The 14,879-nt window shown below is 41.6% G+C and overlaps 2 protein-coding genes across 15 annotated transcripts in view; one reads left to right on the top strand and one right to left on the bottom strand.

Annotated features, from left to right (window-relative positions):
- Window positions 1-14,879, bottom strand: part of LOC105193823 (RNA-binding protein Musashi homolog 2) — a 115,126-nt gene that overhangs the window by 19,973 nt on the left and 80,274 nt on the right. For all 12 annotated transcript variants that reach the window (XM_039458902.1, XM_039458897.1, XM_039458894.1 and 9 more), the window contains one exon: window positions 1,076-1,316. In XM_039458902.1, coding sequence (XP_039314836.1) covers window positions 1,076-1,309 — 234 coding nt within the window. In that variant the 5' untranslated portion in view covers window positions 1,310-1,316. The remainder of the gene's footprint in view (window positions 1-1,075; window positions 1,317-14,879) is intronic.
- The window catches only part of LOC105193822, a 66,290-nt gene that overhangs the window by 39,381 nt on the left and 12,030 nt on the right, over window positions 1-14,879 (top strand). For 2 of the 3 annotated variants that reach the window (XM_039458906.1, XM_039458905.1), the window contains 2 exons: window positions 2,091-2,182; window positions 2,668-2,743. In XM_039458906.1, the coding sequence (XP_039314840.1) occupies window positions 2,091-2,182; window positions 2,668-2,743 (168 nt within the window). Of the gene's footprint in view, window positions 1-2,090; window positions 2,183-2,667; window positions 2,744-6,192; window positions 9,524-14,879 lie in introns of those variants that run through there. The other variant, XR_005576571.1, reaches the window with a different exon arrangement.

Raw genomic sequence — 14,879 nt, 5'->3', positions numbered from 1 at the left:
TATCCTGATCTTTAATAATCCTGCCTTTCATGACTCTTTTCATAGTTCTTGTTATAAACGGTTAACTAGTGCTACTAAACTACCATTTGCATGCAAGACTGTCCAAGCCAATGTTTAAGACAAACATTCTAATGTTACGTGAAACAAAGACTGCGATAAGACTCAAATCCATTACGAACGTTAAGGAGCTACTGATATATATATATATGTATATATGTATAATACGTATTACGTCCCACCCACTCTCGTTCGCGAAATCTCCGATATTATCCCGCATTCGACATTTACCGCCTGCAAATCCGACAAAAGAAGAAAAAAAAACAAAAACTGCTGCCTCTCCCACCTTCTTTCAATATATAATGCGATTAATGCGATTAATAATACCTAATACAATCTACTTCTCTTAATACTTTATCAGCAATTAATTACACCGATTAGTACAACTTCTCATCTACTACGGTCTACTACGGTATATAGTTTCGTGCAAAAGTGGAAGGAGAGATTGCTTGGTGCATCGAATCCTGTCGAGGTAAACTCCTTTTTCTCGCGGCATCTTCGCGGCCGACCCCCCGCGATACACGAGGGTCGGGGTCGGGCCGAAAACCGTTACCGGCAAATCAATTGGCGCGGCATGAACGCAATTTGGAAACGCGTGGGCAACATACGAGGCTGTTCTCACCGTAAATTGAATAATATAAATTTAATATCCATGACAACGTTTCATTAATGGAATGTTGAATTTAATATTTTCAAAAATGAGTATTTCTAGTTGTATAAATTCTACATACGAAGCATTCGGAAGATAGACGAAATAAACTTGGAAATGTTAAATTAGAAAGCGATTAAATGAACTTGTCATAAAAGTTTAAATTAAGTAACATTTTTGTGCTCGTATCCTCTCGATTAACGCGACTTTGAAATATTATCGAAATGTAACGGATGAAAATGTGAGACATCAACTTTGTTATTAACAGTCGATGAATTAAATGGGTAAGCGAGAGCAGCCTCGTACAATAAATAACCGTAATTGATCAGGCGAGCAAGCCGAGAGTTATGCTCAGATAAGTAGACCGACCTGCGTCATCGGATCCTTCATGATGAGGACGTCGGTGACAGTGCCGAACATGCTAAAATATTCCCGCAGTTTTTCGCTGCTCGTCTGCCAGGAGAGGCCACCCACGAAAAGTTTGCCCGGCGCCGGGTCGCCGCCGTTCGGCGTACTCCTGCCGGAGCTGCCTGAATGGCTACCGTTTATCGGCACCAATGTGTTGTGGAAGTCGTGCTCGATCGCGCCGTTTGTCGCCTCCATGCCGACGCTGCGAACAATCAAAAGATAAATCGATCGTTAGTCTATTTGCGATCAAGTCCAGGTACTATTCCGACTTGCGTTGGAGTCAGTAAATGTCAAAATTTCGCAAAGTGTGTTATTCTAAAACACATACATATTGTTATTCCTTTTTTACAATAAAGCTTGTAAATTAATTTATATATTAAATGATATAAATACATTTTATGTACAATAATTATTTATACACGTTATTATACATGAAAAAATATATTAAAAGTCTATATTAACAGCATAAGCTCCAATGGTAGTCGAAGTAGAAATAATTTTATTTATTTACAGTATTAATAAAACAAATAATATTTTATTAAAACAAGAGCACATTCGTTCCATTAATACTGTTATTAAATTTACAAGATTATTTTCAAATAGACTGCTGTTGGCTAATACTGTAATGTATCATTTTGTGTGTGTGTGTGTGTGTGTGTGCGCGCGCGCGCGCGCGTGCGTGCGTGCGTGCGTGCGCGTGTACATACAAATGTAGACATTTTCATTTATATGATAAACATATATTTACGTCCTTAATTACTAATTAAGAATATTTGTGTTAGTAATTTGATGTCGAGCTAACATTCGTGTGCGAATTAAATTATACAGCGTGTTAATAACGGTGACAGATTTCTATTTATTACATTTTGCAGCCATTCCGTGGGAAAAAGCGTTCGTGCAGATGGCGATAAATATCTCACAAATATCGACAGTTTTATTAAGAGTTCGTGATCGTATATTGTTTTTCTCGTTTCAGTTGATACCGCTTATCTTGCTGCAAACTTGCGCGTTCTTCGGCATGCCCTTCATGGCCTACCATAGAATGTTCGTTACCACGATTGACGTTCAGTAAGTGGCGAGTTCTATATACTCTTCCGAGCTGACGGTAAAGCGCAACAAATACCCTGTCACGCGTGCAATGTAAAAATAATATATCATTTCGCAAAACGTTCGCGTCAGCAACCCTGGAAACTTGGACGGAAAATAGCGCGGCCCGTCTATTCCTGTAAGCAATCTACATTCTATGTATAACGCCGATGTGTTAAGGTCACTGTGTCTGCCGAGAGCTAACGACCTTGGCACTGCCACGTTTCACGTCCACTTACGAGGAACTTTTACCTAAGCCGCGTAATGTCAAGCAATCATTCGTCTATGAAAAACAAACAATTGCGAACATTTTTATCGCGAGATCAAGTAAAAACGGGACTTTTCTTGCTCACCGTTCTGTCATTTGCATTTTTTTTTTTTTTTGGTTTTTTACATTCACTAGAATCTAGATAAATTGTCAAAGCTGCACGCGAAAAATATACTTCTCCAATAATACTGTTTTTCAGGCTGACCGATTATCAGAGATTCGAAATTCCATCCGTACCGAAATTTTACGACCTGCGAAACCCTCGTACTTTGAAGGTAAGCTACCCGATGCACTTTTATTTTTGACATTGTAAAGAAAGTTATTTTCTAGTAGTTATTTTGATATTTTTATAAAATTTATCTTTCGCAAAATAAATTTTTACAATATGCTCTCATTTCTTCGTCCAAGCTTTAGAATAATCGATAACCTCGTGAGAAAAGAAAAACAATATATCTGCCCATCCTGTCTCTCACAATATTCATATACCTCTGACCGATCGTTGTTGTTATCGAACGCGCTCACATTTAATATCTAGAGACACGGATAAACGCTAATATTTAATTAATTATTGCGCCTGATGTAAAGTATTTAATTTATTTAAAGTAATTAATTAAAAGCAGCATAAATGACACGTAACCTGTATTTTCAAACGAGATCAATTTGAACAGCAACACCATTATCATTCTCTTAACTCCGATTAATTATTTTTACAATTATATCGATTTTTCGCCGTATCGTGTTATCGCTGTCTCACCCACGTTCGTTTATATTTGGCGTCGCTAAATAATTTATAGTACGGCTGCGTTTCACGAACGCGCCTACTGTGTTTATCGCGTTTGCAACTCTGTTACATTGTCTTATTCCGAGCCCCTTCGTCTCCTTAACAACTAATAAATTATAAGATCATTCTCCACGGCCTCTCACCGTATAATTTGATTCTCGATCAAACGCCGAAGTAAACGACGCCGTTGGCGGTCTCTCGCGTCTCATCGCGTCGTCCCTTTGATAGAACAATTTTGTCTTTCGTCATCATGTGGATATGACGTGCGTGGTGTCGCGGATTCGCTAGCGCAAAGACGGGAGCTATGGGGACGAGTTTCGCGCGTATTTTACGCACGTCAGATACATCCCTTCTTTCCTCGTAGTCCAAGGAAAGAGAGAGAGGTATCTCATATATCGCGGATAACAAACCAATATCCCACCTACGAGTGGAGGTAGTGGTCTCGGCCATCCCGCGTCTCGCGCATGTGACTCGAGAGATACGTACGAAACTAAGAGAAACTATATATGGTCGTTTCGTCGTGTATATCTCTAACCCAGAGATATACCGTGCCGTCGCGATGCCTTTTCCCTCAGGATCCAGCGTCGTAACGCGTCGTACATTCACCGCTAGCACCGGCGGCGTTGCGGCCGTACGGCGCGGCGGATACGTGCGGGAGAGGAGGAGGAGGAGGAGGAGGAGGAGAGGCTGGCGAGTGGACGGGATAGCGGGGTGCGCCGTGTAGCAGAGGGACGGACGGTCGGAGGAAAGCCACGGGGGTCGCGCGTTAGCCCGGTTCGGATATATCGCCGCGAGCGGCATGGTCGACATGCGCGCGACGAAGGATGTCGCGGGGTAGCGAGCGGGACGGAGGGAGGAGGGGGGGGGCAGGGGCAGCGGGGCGGATTGAAGCAGGATGGAGCGCGGCGAGGGTGGAACGGAAAGTCCGGACGAGCGAGAGAAGAGAGGAGAAAGAGTCAGGAGGGTCGAAGCGAAACGAGCGAGTCGTTTGGGGTTGGGAGTGGCGGCGGCACGAAGCGGTGGGACGAAGCGACGCGAGGGGCAGCGGGTAGTTGCCCGTCGTGGGGCACGACGCCGGCGAGAACGCGCAGCCGGTGGATCAATACACCCCTCCGCGCGGCCTTCTTCTCTCGTCGTGTGCGGCTCGCATCACCACCGCGCGCGCGGCTCTTGGCGCCGCACCGCGCCGCTCGCTCGCTCGCTCGGTCATGTCGGCTTTGGCCTTTCGCGATCTCCCTTCTCCGCTGCGAGGAAGCCGCGATCGGCCTCGTTGCGGAAAACGTCTTACGACGCCGCCGCGAGCTTCTCTTTGCATTCTCTGTTTCCTCTCCTTCGCCGTACGCTTTCTTCAATGGAACATCGTGATTATTAAACTTTTTCTTTTCTTTGTTTTATTATTTTTTCCTTTTCTCTTTCGCTCTTGCTCCGGGCTTACCTCTCATTTCCAAGGTGTTTATTCGGAAAATCTTCCTAGACAATTTTTTATCATGAGTAAAAAATTCGCGAGAAAGATACAGATCGAAGAAAGACCGAGACGCGATATATCGTTTGCGTCTTCCTCGCGATTTATCGCGTCAACAAGCATGGTCCGTCCCTCAATATTCGAAATGTCGTTTCTTCAAACTAGAATTTTTCTCCGACACGGAGGCGATATCTTCGGATTGTCTCCCGTTTGCTCCAAAGGGAAAATCGATCAATGGAACATTCGCTGCGCATTCGTTCGTCCACACGCACGCATCGAATCACGGTTATCCTCGGCGAGATAAATAGAATAAAGCTCTGGAGAAAAAAAAACTCGCGAGTCGTAATTAGATTCACGCCGGGATACGCGTATTGTTTTCATCAACAGACGAGTTATATGCTGATTCTTTAAATTTTCCCAATTTTCAAGTTTTTTCTGAGCAGTGTCTATCTGTTTGCGTATTTATTTTCACACGTCACTTCATTGTTCGTTCACGCGAATCTAAAATTGTGTGCGAAATAATTCCGCGCTGCAGATTTAATTTTCTCGTTGGTGCGTCGTGCGCTTTGCGGTTATCGAGCCGTCGCCGCGAAATCGAAATATCACCGCGTAAACTGAGATTTAAAAAAAAAAAAAAAAACCGTTTGATGTGGTTCGAGTGGACGATTGAACAATCGGTCAGCGTGATACGACTTGTCGGCTGTTTAATCGAATCGCATCGTCATCGAAAAAAGGTACTCATGGGTAGATACACACATGGTTTCCGCGACAATATGAATGGCGATTCATACTCGTTTGATGGAGTGATCAAACGTGCATTATCAAATTCACGAATGCTCATAACGCAACGAGTCAAGCATTCTCCTTTCCCGATGACCTCGATCGTCTTACGTTACGACGGCGAGGACAAATGAAGAAGTGAGTGAGAGATAAAAAGAAAAAAACAAGGGAAAAGAAAGACAAAAGGGAGAAGGGTAGCGAAAGGAAGAGGAAGATAAGTAATGACGTAAAGAAAAGGGGAGAAAGAGAGAAAGAGCGAGGGAGAGGGAGAATCGAATGGCAGAGGGGTGGTGTAGCGAGATCGTGTGTAGTTTTAGTATTTTCAGTATCGCTAGACATCCCTAGTACCAAGCAGCAGTCTCCGCGTCCGCCCCCAGCAACGTCGAGGGGTCGTACTCGGTCCCCCTCTCGCGCCGGTGCTACTCTTCCGCGCCCTGAGTCCCCTGTATCCCTCCCTATCGCGTGTACGCACACAGACGGACACGCGCGAGCGCTTTCTCACCCTCTCGCGCATGCGTGCGCACACACACGAGAGCGGAGGATCATATCGAAGACGAAGAGGGTGAGTTTCCCTCGCGGTGGGAGAGGCTCGAAGGTAGAAGAGCCCCAGTCCTAGTGGGAGGAGGGAGGGGGGGCGGGCAGGCAGGCAGGCGGCTGGGTGGGTGGTTGGTTGGTTGGTTGGGGAGAGGGTGCGGAGGCGCCGCCGCCACCGAGCGACGCAGTGCCGTCGGGACGCTCGACCGAATGATACGGCCTTCGCAAAGGGGTATTTTTCGCCGGCCGCCATATCTCGCTCGGCAATCCGCTTGACTACCGCACCGAGAAGCAGCCAGGAAGAGAAAGAGAGACAAAGATAAATAGAGAGAGAGAGAGAGAGAGAGAGAGAGAGAGAGGGAGCAGCAAGAAGAGCAGTACTAACCCTGAGAAAGAGAAGGAAGACATCGGAGAGAAATCAGCCCACCGGCCGGGGATATTGTCCTGTCACAGCAGTACGCCTTTAAAGAGTTACTGGTGTGATGGGACATTGTCCTCGTCCTGGTGATCCACTTCCAACCGTGTCGTCGTCGTCGTCATCGTCGTCGTCGTCGTCACCATCGAGACTCGTCGAAACATACAGAATGTGGAAAGTGTATTATCGGTTATAAGTCGAATTGGTGTCGCGCGCTTTCGCTAGACGTTTCTCGCGATCGAGAAGGGGACGACGGAGGGTGAAAAAACTAGTGGGGATTTTTTATGTTTGCGGTGAATCTTTGCGAACGGAAACGAGAAGGAAACGCCCGAACGCGACTAGACTATTGTGCCACGTCGACACCGACATCCCAGATAGGCCTGGACAAGACCATAGGGTTTTTAACTCTCGTTAATTATTACATCGTTCTCGATACTCGTCAGCGTGGACACACCATGGTACAGCGATGGTGTTTCCAGTCGATAAGGCAGCTTCCGAGAGGCGCGGCTGCTCGCTACCCTGGTCGATTCAAGGACTCGTTCTCGTTGTCTTTCTCGCAGTCAACAGTTCTTTTTTCGTCTCTCTTTTTTTTTTAATGTAGCAAACACGGAATTATTTTAGAAGGTGATGACAATCGTTTTCGCACAATTAGTTTGTCCTACAGGAAGACCATTCGAATCGCCAAGGATCACGAAATCACGGCGAATGATAAAGGCGTTCCGTTATCGGGACGCATCTACGTTGTGCCTATAGCCCGCAAAATGGCCGGAGCGCGTCCGTGGATATTCCTGCGCGTTATCGTCGCGCAGTGACCTCTCGTCGAGGAATAACATCGCGTGTCGTTCGTATTAATCCGGAAAATGCGAATCCGGTTTGCGACCGGTCGCCGCCCGGATACGCTCCGGAAATTCTCTCGTTCATCATCGATCGCGTGATGGGTTACCCGATCGAAACTCGGAACCGAAAGAAGGTCGTAGGTTGTAACATAGTTTCGGTGGAGGTCGGATGTGTCTACTCGTCACTCGTGCAAGATCGATACTCGAATAGGCAGAAGATTCGCGAAGGGCAAGTTTCGCTCCGGCCGGCTGATTTCGCGTGAAACCGCGAAAAAATTGACTGAAACGGTCAATTGACCGAGTCAATCCAAGAAATGCGATGAAATTCGAAGATTCATCGAGAGATTTATTTTTACGATCGTCATTTGATACTCTTCGTGACGTGTGCTTCGATCCTTCGCGCTGTCAAGTAATCAAAGATTAAAAGGCTGCGGCGCGGCCATAGTTTATTTATCCTCTTCTATTAATCCCCCGCACCTACAATAACCGCGCCACGGCCATTTACTGAGTAATGAATCGGCCCTGTTTCCGTTTACGACTTAGCACACGAAATTGGAGCGACGCTACAAAGGGGTGGCGAACAACGGGGTCGATGAAAAGGTTAACGCTAGGTTGAGGTCGATCGTAAGCCTTCTGTCACTACTCTCTTTTCCCTCTTTCTCTGTTTATTATCTCCTACCCTTTTGCAATTCCAACTTCGACGTGGAAGAAGTGGCCTTTGCTAAATGCAGATCTCGACTCGGTTATCGTTTCATCAAAAATTCACAGTCTACCCATTCTCAGAAAGTGATCGCTTTGATCGTAGTATTACAAAAAAAAAGGAGAACAAATCCGAGGATCTCATCAGACACTGTAAACAATGAGCCTTGGTACAGGTTTCTGGTGAAACCGAAACGATAAAACGGACTATTTGTCCATACTTGGGATAATACGTTTTAGTGTGGTAATTTTTTTGTTATTTTGGAAAAATCAAAAAATAGTTCTGTTGCCGAGCCAAAAACATCATTGCTAATTTGATCCGCATTATCTTTGATCCAGTTTTTTTTCGACCGTAGGTGTTAGGCAATATTGGATATCGATTTATATTTTTCACTAACTTATATTTAGATTCGACCAAGTTTTATTCTTCAATTATAGATCCTACAAAAATATCGTTCCTCTATATATTCGATTGAACGAGATTTCAGAGAAAGAATATTTTGTAATCTATCCGATGAGATTTCCATCCGAGATAAGAAGAGAAGTTTTGCATGCAAACTTGAACATTCACGCAAATTGCTTCAGCTTCTTTCATGAAAGTTCAACGAAGAAGAAATTTTCTTCCACGGCCATTGATCTTGCTTCGTATAATCCGTAGTATCGCCGTATTCTTTGTACAATATTCTTAGATTACGATAATTCAGAAACTGTATTGCCGGATGTGCATCTGCAGCACTCTCATCTTTTATTCAGTACCTTCGAAGTGCATCGTGTGTCTCGACGGCTACAATCGACGGTGCACGAGCAAAGATCGAGGAGTCGTGAGATAAAGTCGGGGATCTTGTCTTCAATTTTATCCCGTGACTCCCCGGATGTTTGCCTCAGAATGAAGAATTCCAAAGCCAGTGCATATTCGGTATAATGAAACGTCGAGTCGGAAAAGAGAGAGACGAATTTATTTCAGAAGACAAAGACGCGTTCTCGCCCTCGAATGACCGAACGAATAGTGGCCGGACGCTATTTCCTTTAGAGATTTGATTAGTTGTCGTATTAACCGGGCGAGGCGTGTCGAAAGAGCAACAAGCCCTATCAACATGACTGCTCCGCGTCAGGCCACGTTGATAAAACTACTGAGGTTGGATTTCGCATGGTTGCTAGTGGTGATGCGGTGGTGGTCGTGTGTTCGTCGTGGAGGATACAAGTGTGGGGAATACGGACGGAAGACCGGTGGACGTTGGGGTGGGTTTGTCGTGCAACCCTCCCGATCCCCGCGCAGGTGGCTCAGGGCACCGCCGTCAGGCGGCAGCACCGCCTCTGTCCGAGGAGGAACGCTCCTCGCAGCGGTGCCAGGAAGCGAATTGCTGGCATAGGGTTATTCGCACAGGGTGATCCACGGATGTTCCTTGGCGAAGAACTTAACATCGGGAGAAGAAAAAGGGGTTCGAGATGCAGAGAGAAAGCTCGGTGTGCCTTATCATCGCGGAGGAACGTGGTCCATGGAAAAAGAAAGGGAGAGAAGGGGAAAGGACTCGCCATGTTTAAATCCCTGTGAGAGTCTTTAGATAGAGAATCCTATAAGTGTGTAGAGTATAGAGTATACACTATCTGGCACTCGCAGAGATGTGTTGTGTAGTTTCTTAGTGTATTATTGTTATTATTATTGTTATTAGATATTTGCGCTGTAAGACAGAGTCTGTACAATCTTGAATAAATTATACCGATATCGGAATTTCTGTCGCTTACTCGGCGCTTCAACTAGTCGCTCCAATTCCGCTTTCAATTGGATTTTATTGAATTTTCGTTATCTTAACTTGATTTGCCAATTAAGTGAACTTGATCCGTCGCTAGAGAGATTTATTCGCTTCAAAATGCAACTAGAATTTTTTCTGACACAACATGGGTAACTTCAAAACTGTATGAAAATTCTGAAAACAAGTGTCCATGTATATATTTTTTTGATACTACGACAATTTATTGATATTAATACGAATGGGTCGAAAATAATTGGGAGAAATAAAATATTTAGTCAACAAACTAACACGAAGAACGGATATATAAACCAAGTAAACGTATCCTTAGAGAAATATTTTCCCGAGCAAATTGCATGCTTTGCACGTTGCGACCAGAGCAATTAGATTATGCACACATTCCGTAAATGTGTTGAACACCAGATTCTAAAGCAACGCACCTCTTTGCCATCTCCCTCGTCTTTTCTTATCTGTGTACATTCCACGCCCGTCTATCCGACGGAAGGAAAAATTATCGCTCAGGATAAAAAAAAGAATTTTCGGTTCTTGTTCCGCAAACGAAATATTGCTAGAAAATGTAAAAGCGCAGTTTCAGCAAACGAAAGAGTAAAAACAAAAAAAATTCAAGGTATGATTTTTGAAGCGTGAAAAAATGCAAGGATGACTACGAGCTAACACATACATACATATATACAACTCACACATACGAGCAAGCGGGGCGTACTTTTTCTTTACAACCCGTTTTTAAAGACGGTCATTAGAGACAACGACAGCGCGGCGAAACGTGATGCGAAGGGTTGCCACCGCGTTTTAATCTATTTTAATTTGAGTGATATTAGTTTTAATTAAGGCGCACAATTAACGCGGAACACGTCGTCGGCTCGTAGCACGACGCCGCGCTATAAGCGTGACAAAGATAACCTGGCTTTAAAAGCTTTGAGAGATGTCCGAGTGGATTTCAGGTGGGGTGTAAATACTGATCGTGCATTGCGACGCGTATTCGCAGAGAGAAACGTTGTGACATTTTTATAAAATTCTACACAAGCACGCGTTTATTCGATACCAGATTATTAAAATTTCTCAAAAAGAAATATGCGCCCAAGTTATTACCGAGAATAAAAGGAATAATTTGTTATAACGAAAAACATATCGAGTGTCTTCAGTGAATTGGAATTGGAACAATATCGTAAAGTATTATATTACGCGAGGAAAATCCGACATAAGAAAGTCATTAAAAAAAATATCTTATATATATAGATATATGTATATATTGGGCACAAGTAAAGAGATATAAATATTTAATTTAGAACATACAGATATTAAAAAAAAAAAATGAATATTTTATTCTTGATAAAGAGTAACTAATTTTCATTCCATTACTTTCTTTGTGAAAAATTTATTTCATAAATTCGCGTCTACCAACTTTTCGTGATACAAATAGTTAATAAACTATTTGTATTTCATTCAGATATTAGCATATTTTTCTTTTTGCACTTTTCTAGCGTAATTTAACAATAATATCAAACTCATTCCGGAGTTTCCGTATCTCTTTCCGTCTTTCTCCCGGGCATCCCTCTTCCCGAAGTTTTCCCTCTCTGGTTCTTGTATCCAGCACTCACGTTATTGGATCAATACGCGGGGTTCCAATTAATCCACGGGGGGTATTCCCCTCGACAGATGGCCAACAGAAAACACTATAGCCTGCCATACCGACCCTCCCAAAACCACACGATCGTCTTACGCATTATCCCGTGCACAACATACGTGTCCCAAAAATGTCCTCACGTTAAAAATTTCAATGTAAAAATTACTACGCACGATAACTTGGTGCACGATATGTATTATTATTTTATATATTTGTTTTTTTTTTAAACAATAAACTAATCAATCGAGAATGCAACGTAAGAGAACTTTGATAAGTAAAATGAAATATTGCGATACCAGATCAATGTTAAATTAATGTTTATTGTTCGATGTTTCTTCTATTTCTTTATTCTCTCTGATTTAGACTATTTTTTATAAAAGCATTTCTATCAAGTATTGCACATTTCAGACAATCAAATAAAAATGATAAAGAAATACATTACATAATTCGTACAACGCCATTTAAAAAGATAGAATTAAAAGGGTCATAATGTAAACATTCAAAGATTAATCGCGCCAGATTGATGATTCGATCTATTTGCGATCGTAGTGTTTTGCGTTTTTTACGAGATTAAAATTTGAAACAAATACTAGGTACGTGCTATAAAATTTGTAGAGCTACGTGTGAGCACAGGTTTTTTTACAACCATTACGGGCGACTGCTGCGAATGCAAATCGTGAAAACGTTTTTGTTCTTTTTCGACCGAGATTGGGAACCCTGCTAATGGCATCATTAAGCCGATCGATCAGAGATTTTCATTTGCGGTCGCGCGAATTCATTGTCCTTTCCGCAGCCCCCTTTTATCTAGGCCAAACCCCTAACATTCCTTTTTCCTCTATTCTTTCTTCTAACCGAATTCACCATCGGCATTAAGCCTAATAGCGTCGTCTTCGATGTCCTTTCAACGAAAGCTGCATATTCCAGATATTTGCTGTAGAAAGCAGCGCGTTTATTTTCTTCCTCGCGTTTCTTGTACGGCCACAAGACATTTTCCAGATAATTTCTACACTAATCGCAAACTACCTTTCCTCGCGAGATCGCTTTTTATCTTGACGCCCGCAAGTCTTCATTACGATGGCATGTATTTTAAGATTGATAGCCGCAAAAAGGGAAAGTCACTCCTTTTAAATGACACAACACCGACCTATATTTCTCGCAATATCACGCGTATCCCTTGGAGGATCAGTCATATCACATGTCGCCACGCAGTTAATACGACCGCACGGTTATATTATCCATTTCGCCCCGCCGCACGTGGGCGTGGCGGTGTTTGCATTTAATTAATCATCTTGGCGCGGCACAATACCACCGTGCGATTCTATCGATCCGCCGGCTGTCTCGAAATCATTTATTATACGGCATTATAACATCGGCTCGCTGCAGCGGATATTTACCGACGTATTCTCACATGGCTAAATTTAATTTTTTACTTGCTTTAACGTAGTTAAACAGTAATTTCCAAGCAGTAACTTTTCAATTAACATTTGACAATCACGGAATTATCACGGAATTTAATTGCGATGCCGTGATATACGTTTCCATTGATAAAAGTGATTACATTTTTCAGATTTTATAATATCAACTAAATAAATAGTTGAATCTTTAATGATTTTATAATTTTTCTTTAATTTGATCTCATTATTGAAAAGTATTTTAATGTATATATCAAAAGTGATAATTATCACAATTTCTAAAATTGAATATTAATACAAATCTTGTTGCATCTTACTGTCAGATTAACGTTCTGTATCTTAGACATAATTGCATCTAAATTTATTAAATCATCAAATTTATATTATAATTGCAACGAGCAGTTTATGGTAAAAGAGGACGGGTTTATATATTCATTAATATAAGGTACTTTTGGGATATGCGAAAGAAATACGCAACACAAGAAACTGATAATGAATTTACCAATAGTAGATAAGCTACGGTCGGTAATACAGAGTAAGAGCTTTTCCTATCTTGCCGACATCCGCGTTTTCATACTGACATACCAACGGAGTCATGTCGATAACTACCGAAAGTTGATGCTATTCATACACGCACACATGACAATAACAGCATTATGTTATATATATATATATATATATATATATATATATATACATATATATATATATACATATACATATGTACATACATACATACATACATACATACATACATACATACATACATATATATATATATATATATATAATGTATACTATATATATTAACAATGTGTGTGTGTGTGTATGTCTGTATGTGTACGGGACGTATGTAATCGCAATTTCGCAATATTACATAAAATTATGAATTAATTCTTGCGTTACATTTGAACTTAATATTCCAATTAATTATAAACATGGTTAATATATTGATAATTTTATAGATTATATATATGACTATTTTATATATAATCAATATATACATGTAGACTAAAGTCATATTAAAAGAAAACTGGAACGGAAACTATTAATAAATGCATCCGATATAGAGAATGAACGCAGTAACAGAAGATTAATACAAGTTATTCGAAATAGTTTCCATCAAAGGAAATTAATAGCAGATACCGTTGTGGGAAACAGTAAACTACTGTAAGCTACCGAATAATCATTCCACTATTTCGGTTATATCGATTCGGGCATTCTTCGGCCGTTATCAGCGAGAGAATTGCGAGAATGCGATTTGATTAAGGTCGGGTTGGTTCAAAAGTCCAGATTAAGTACGTCTGGTGATTTAGCGATTTCCAATATTCCACTTTAGATCATGAATGAAAAGATTTCCCAAATTGATTCTACGGCACGGTTGTATTCATTAAACACTAAAATACTCGTTAGCACTATTCTTTTTAGGATCTAAATGTAATCAACCTTAAGAAAAATCTATAAAAAAAAAAATAAATAAATAAATAAATCTAAGTCATCTTTAAATCGTCTTTTAAATTCTAACTGTCGCAATAGGAATTATAGTAGTATATACAAGTGTCATCAATAATCCTTTCAGTAGACTCAGAAAATAAATATAAACGTTATGTAGAAAAATTCTCTCAGATGCTTTAATTAGATGTAAATATTTTCTCTAGGATATCGCAATTGCAGAGTCACGTTAGCAAAGTCACGTCAAAATAGAGCATCCGCCATGCCACGCGGATTAACGAATACGTAATTCACTTTTCCAACAGAAACAATAAAACTCATATTAATTAACGCGGTCTGATCAGGATTAATATTTCATCGATCGCTGCGTCGCACTAGCGCGCGTTTATAATCAGAGGAGCGTATATAAAGGGATTCTAGCGTATCCTGACCCCTTCGTTCTGCTTGTTATTATTAGCAGCATCTTCTACAGTTGGTTGAGTATCTTCTTAGTAAACAACTTTCTCGTACTAAAATTATCATTTGGACAGCAGATCAGTCGGAATCTCAAAAGCGTCTAGTCACATTACTTATAAATAATAAAACGGAGAGAGTGACGACTCCAAACAAGCTACTCATTCTTAATATACTCGGCGATTACCTTTGCG

The sequence above is a fragment of the Solenopsis invicta genome, chromosome 16 (genome assembly GCF_016802725.1).
Source record: "Solenopsis invicta isolate M01_SB chromosome 16, UNIL_Sinv_3.0, whole genome shotgun sequence".
NCBI lineage: Eukaryota > Metazoa > Arthropoda > Insecta > Hymenoptera > Formicidae > Solenopsis > Solenopsis invicta.
The sequence above is the reverse complement of the archived record's forward strand: the minus strand, read 5'-3'. Positions and strand labels throughout refer to the sequence as shown.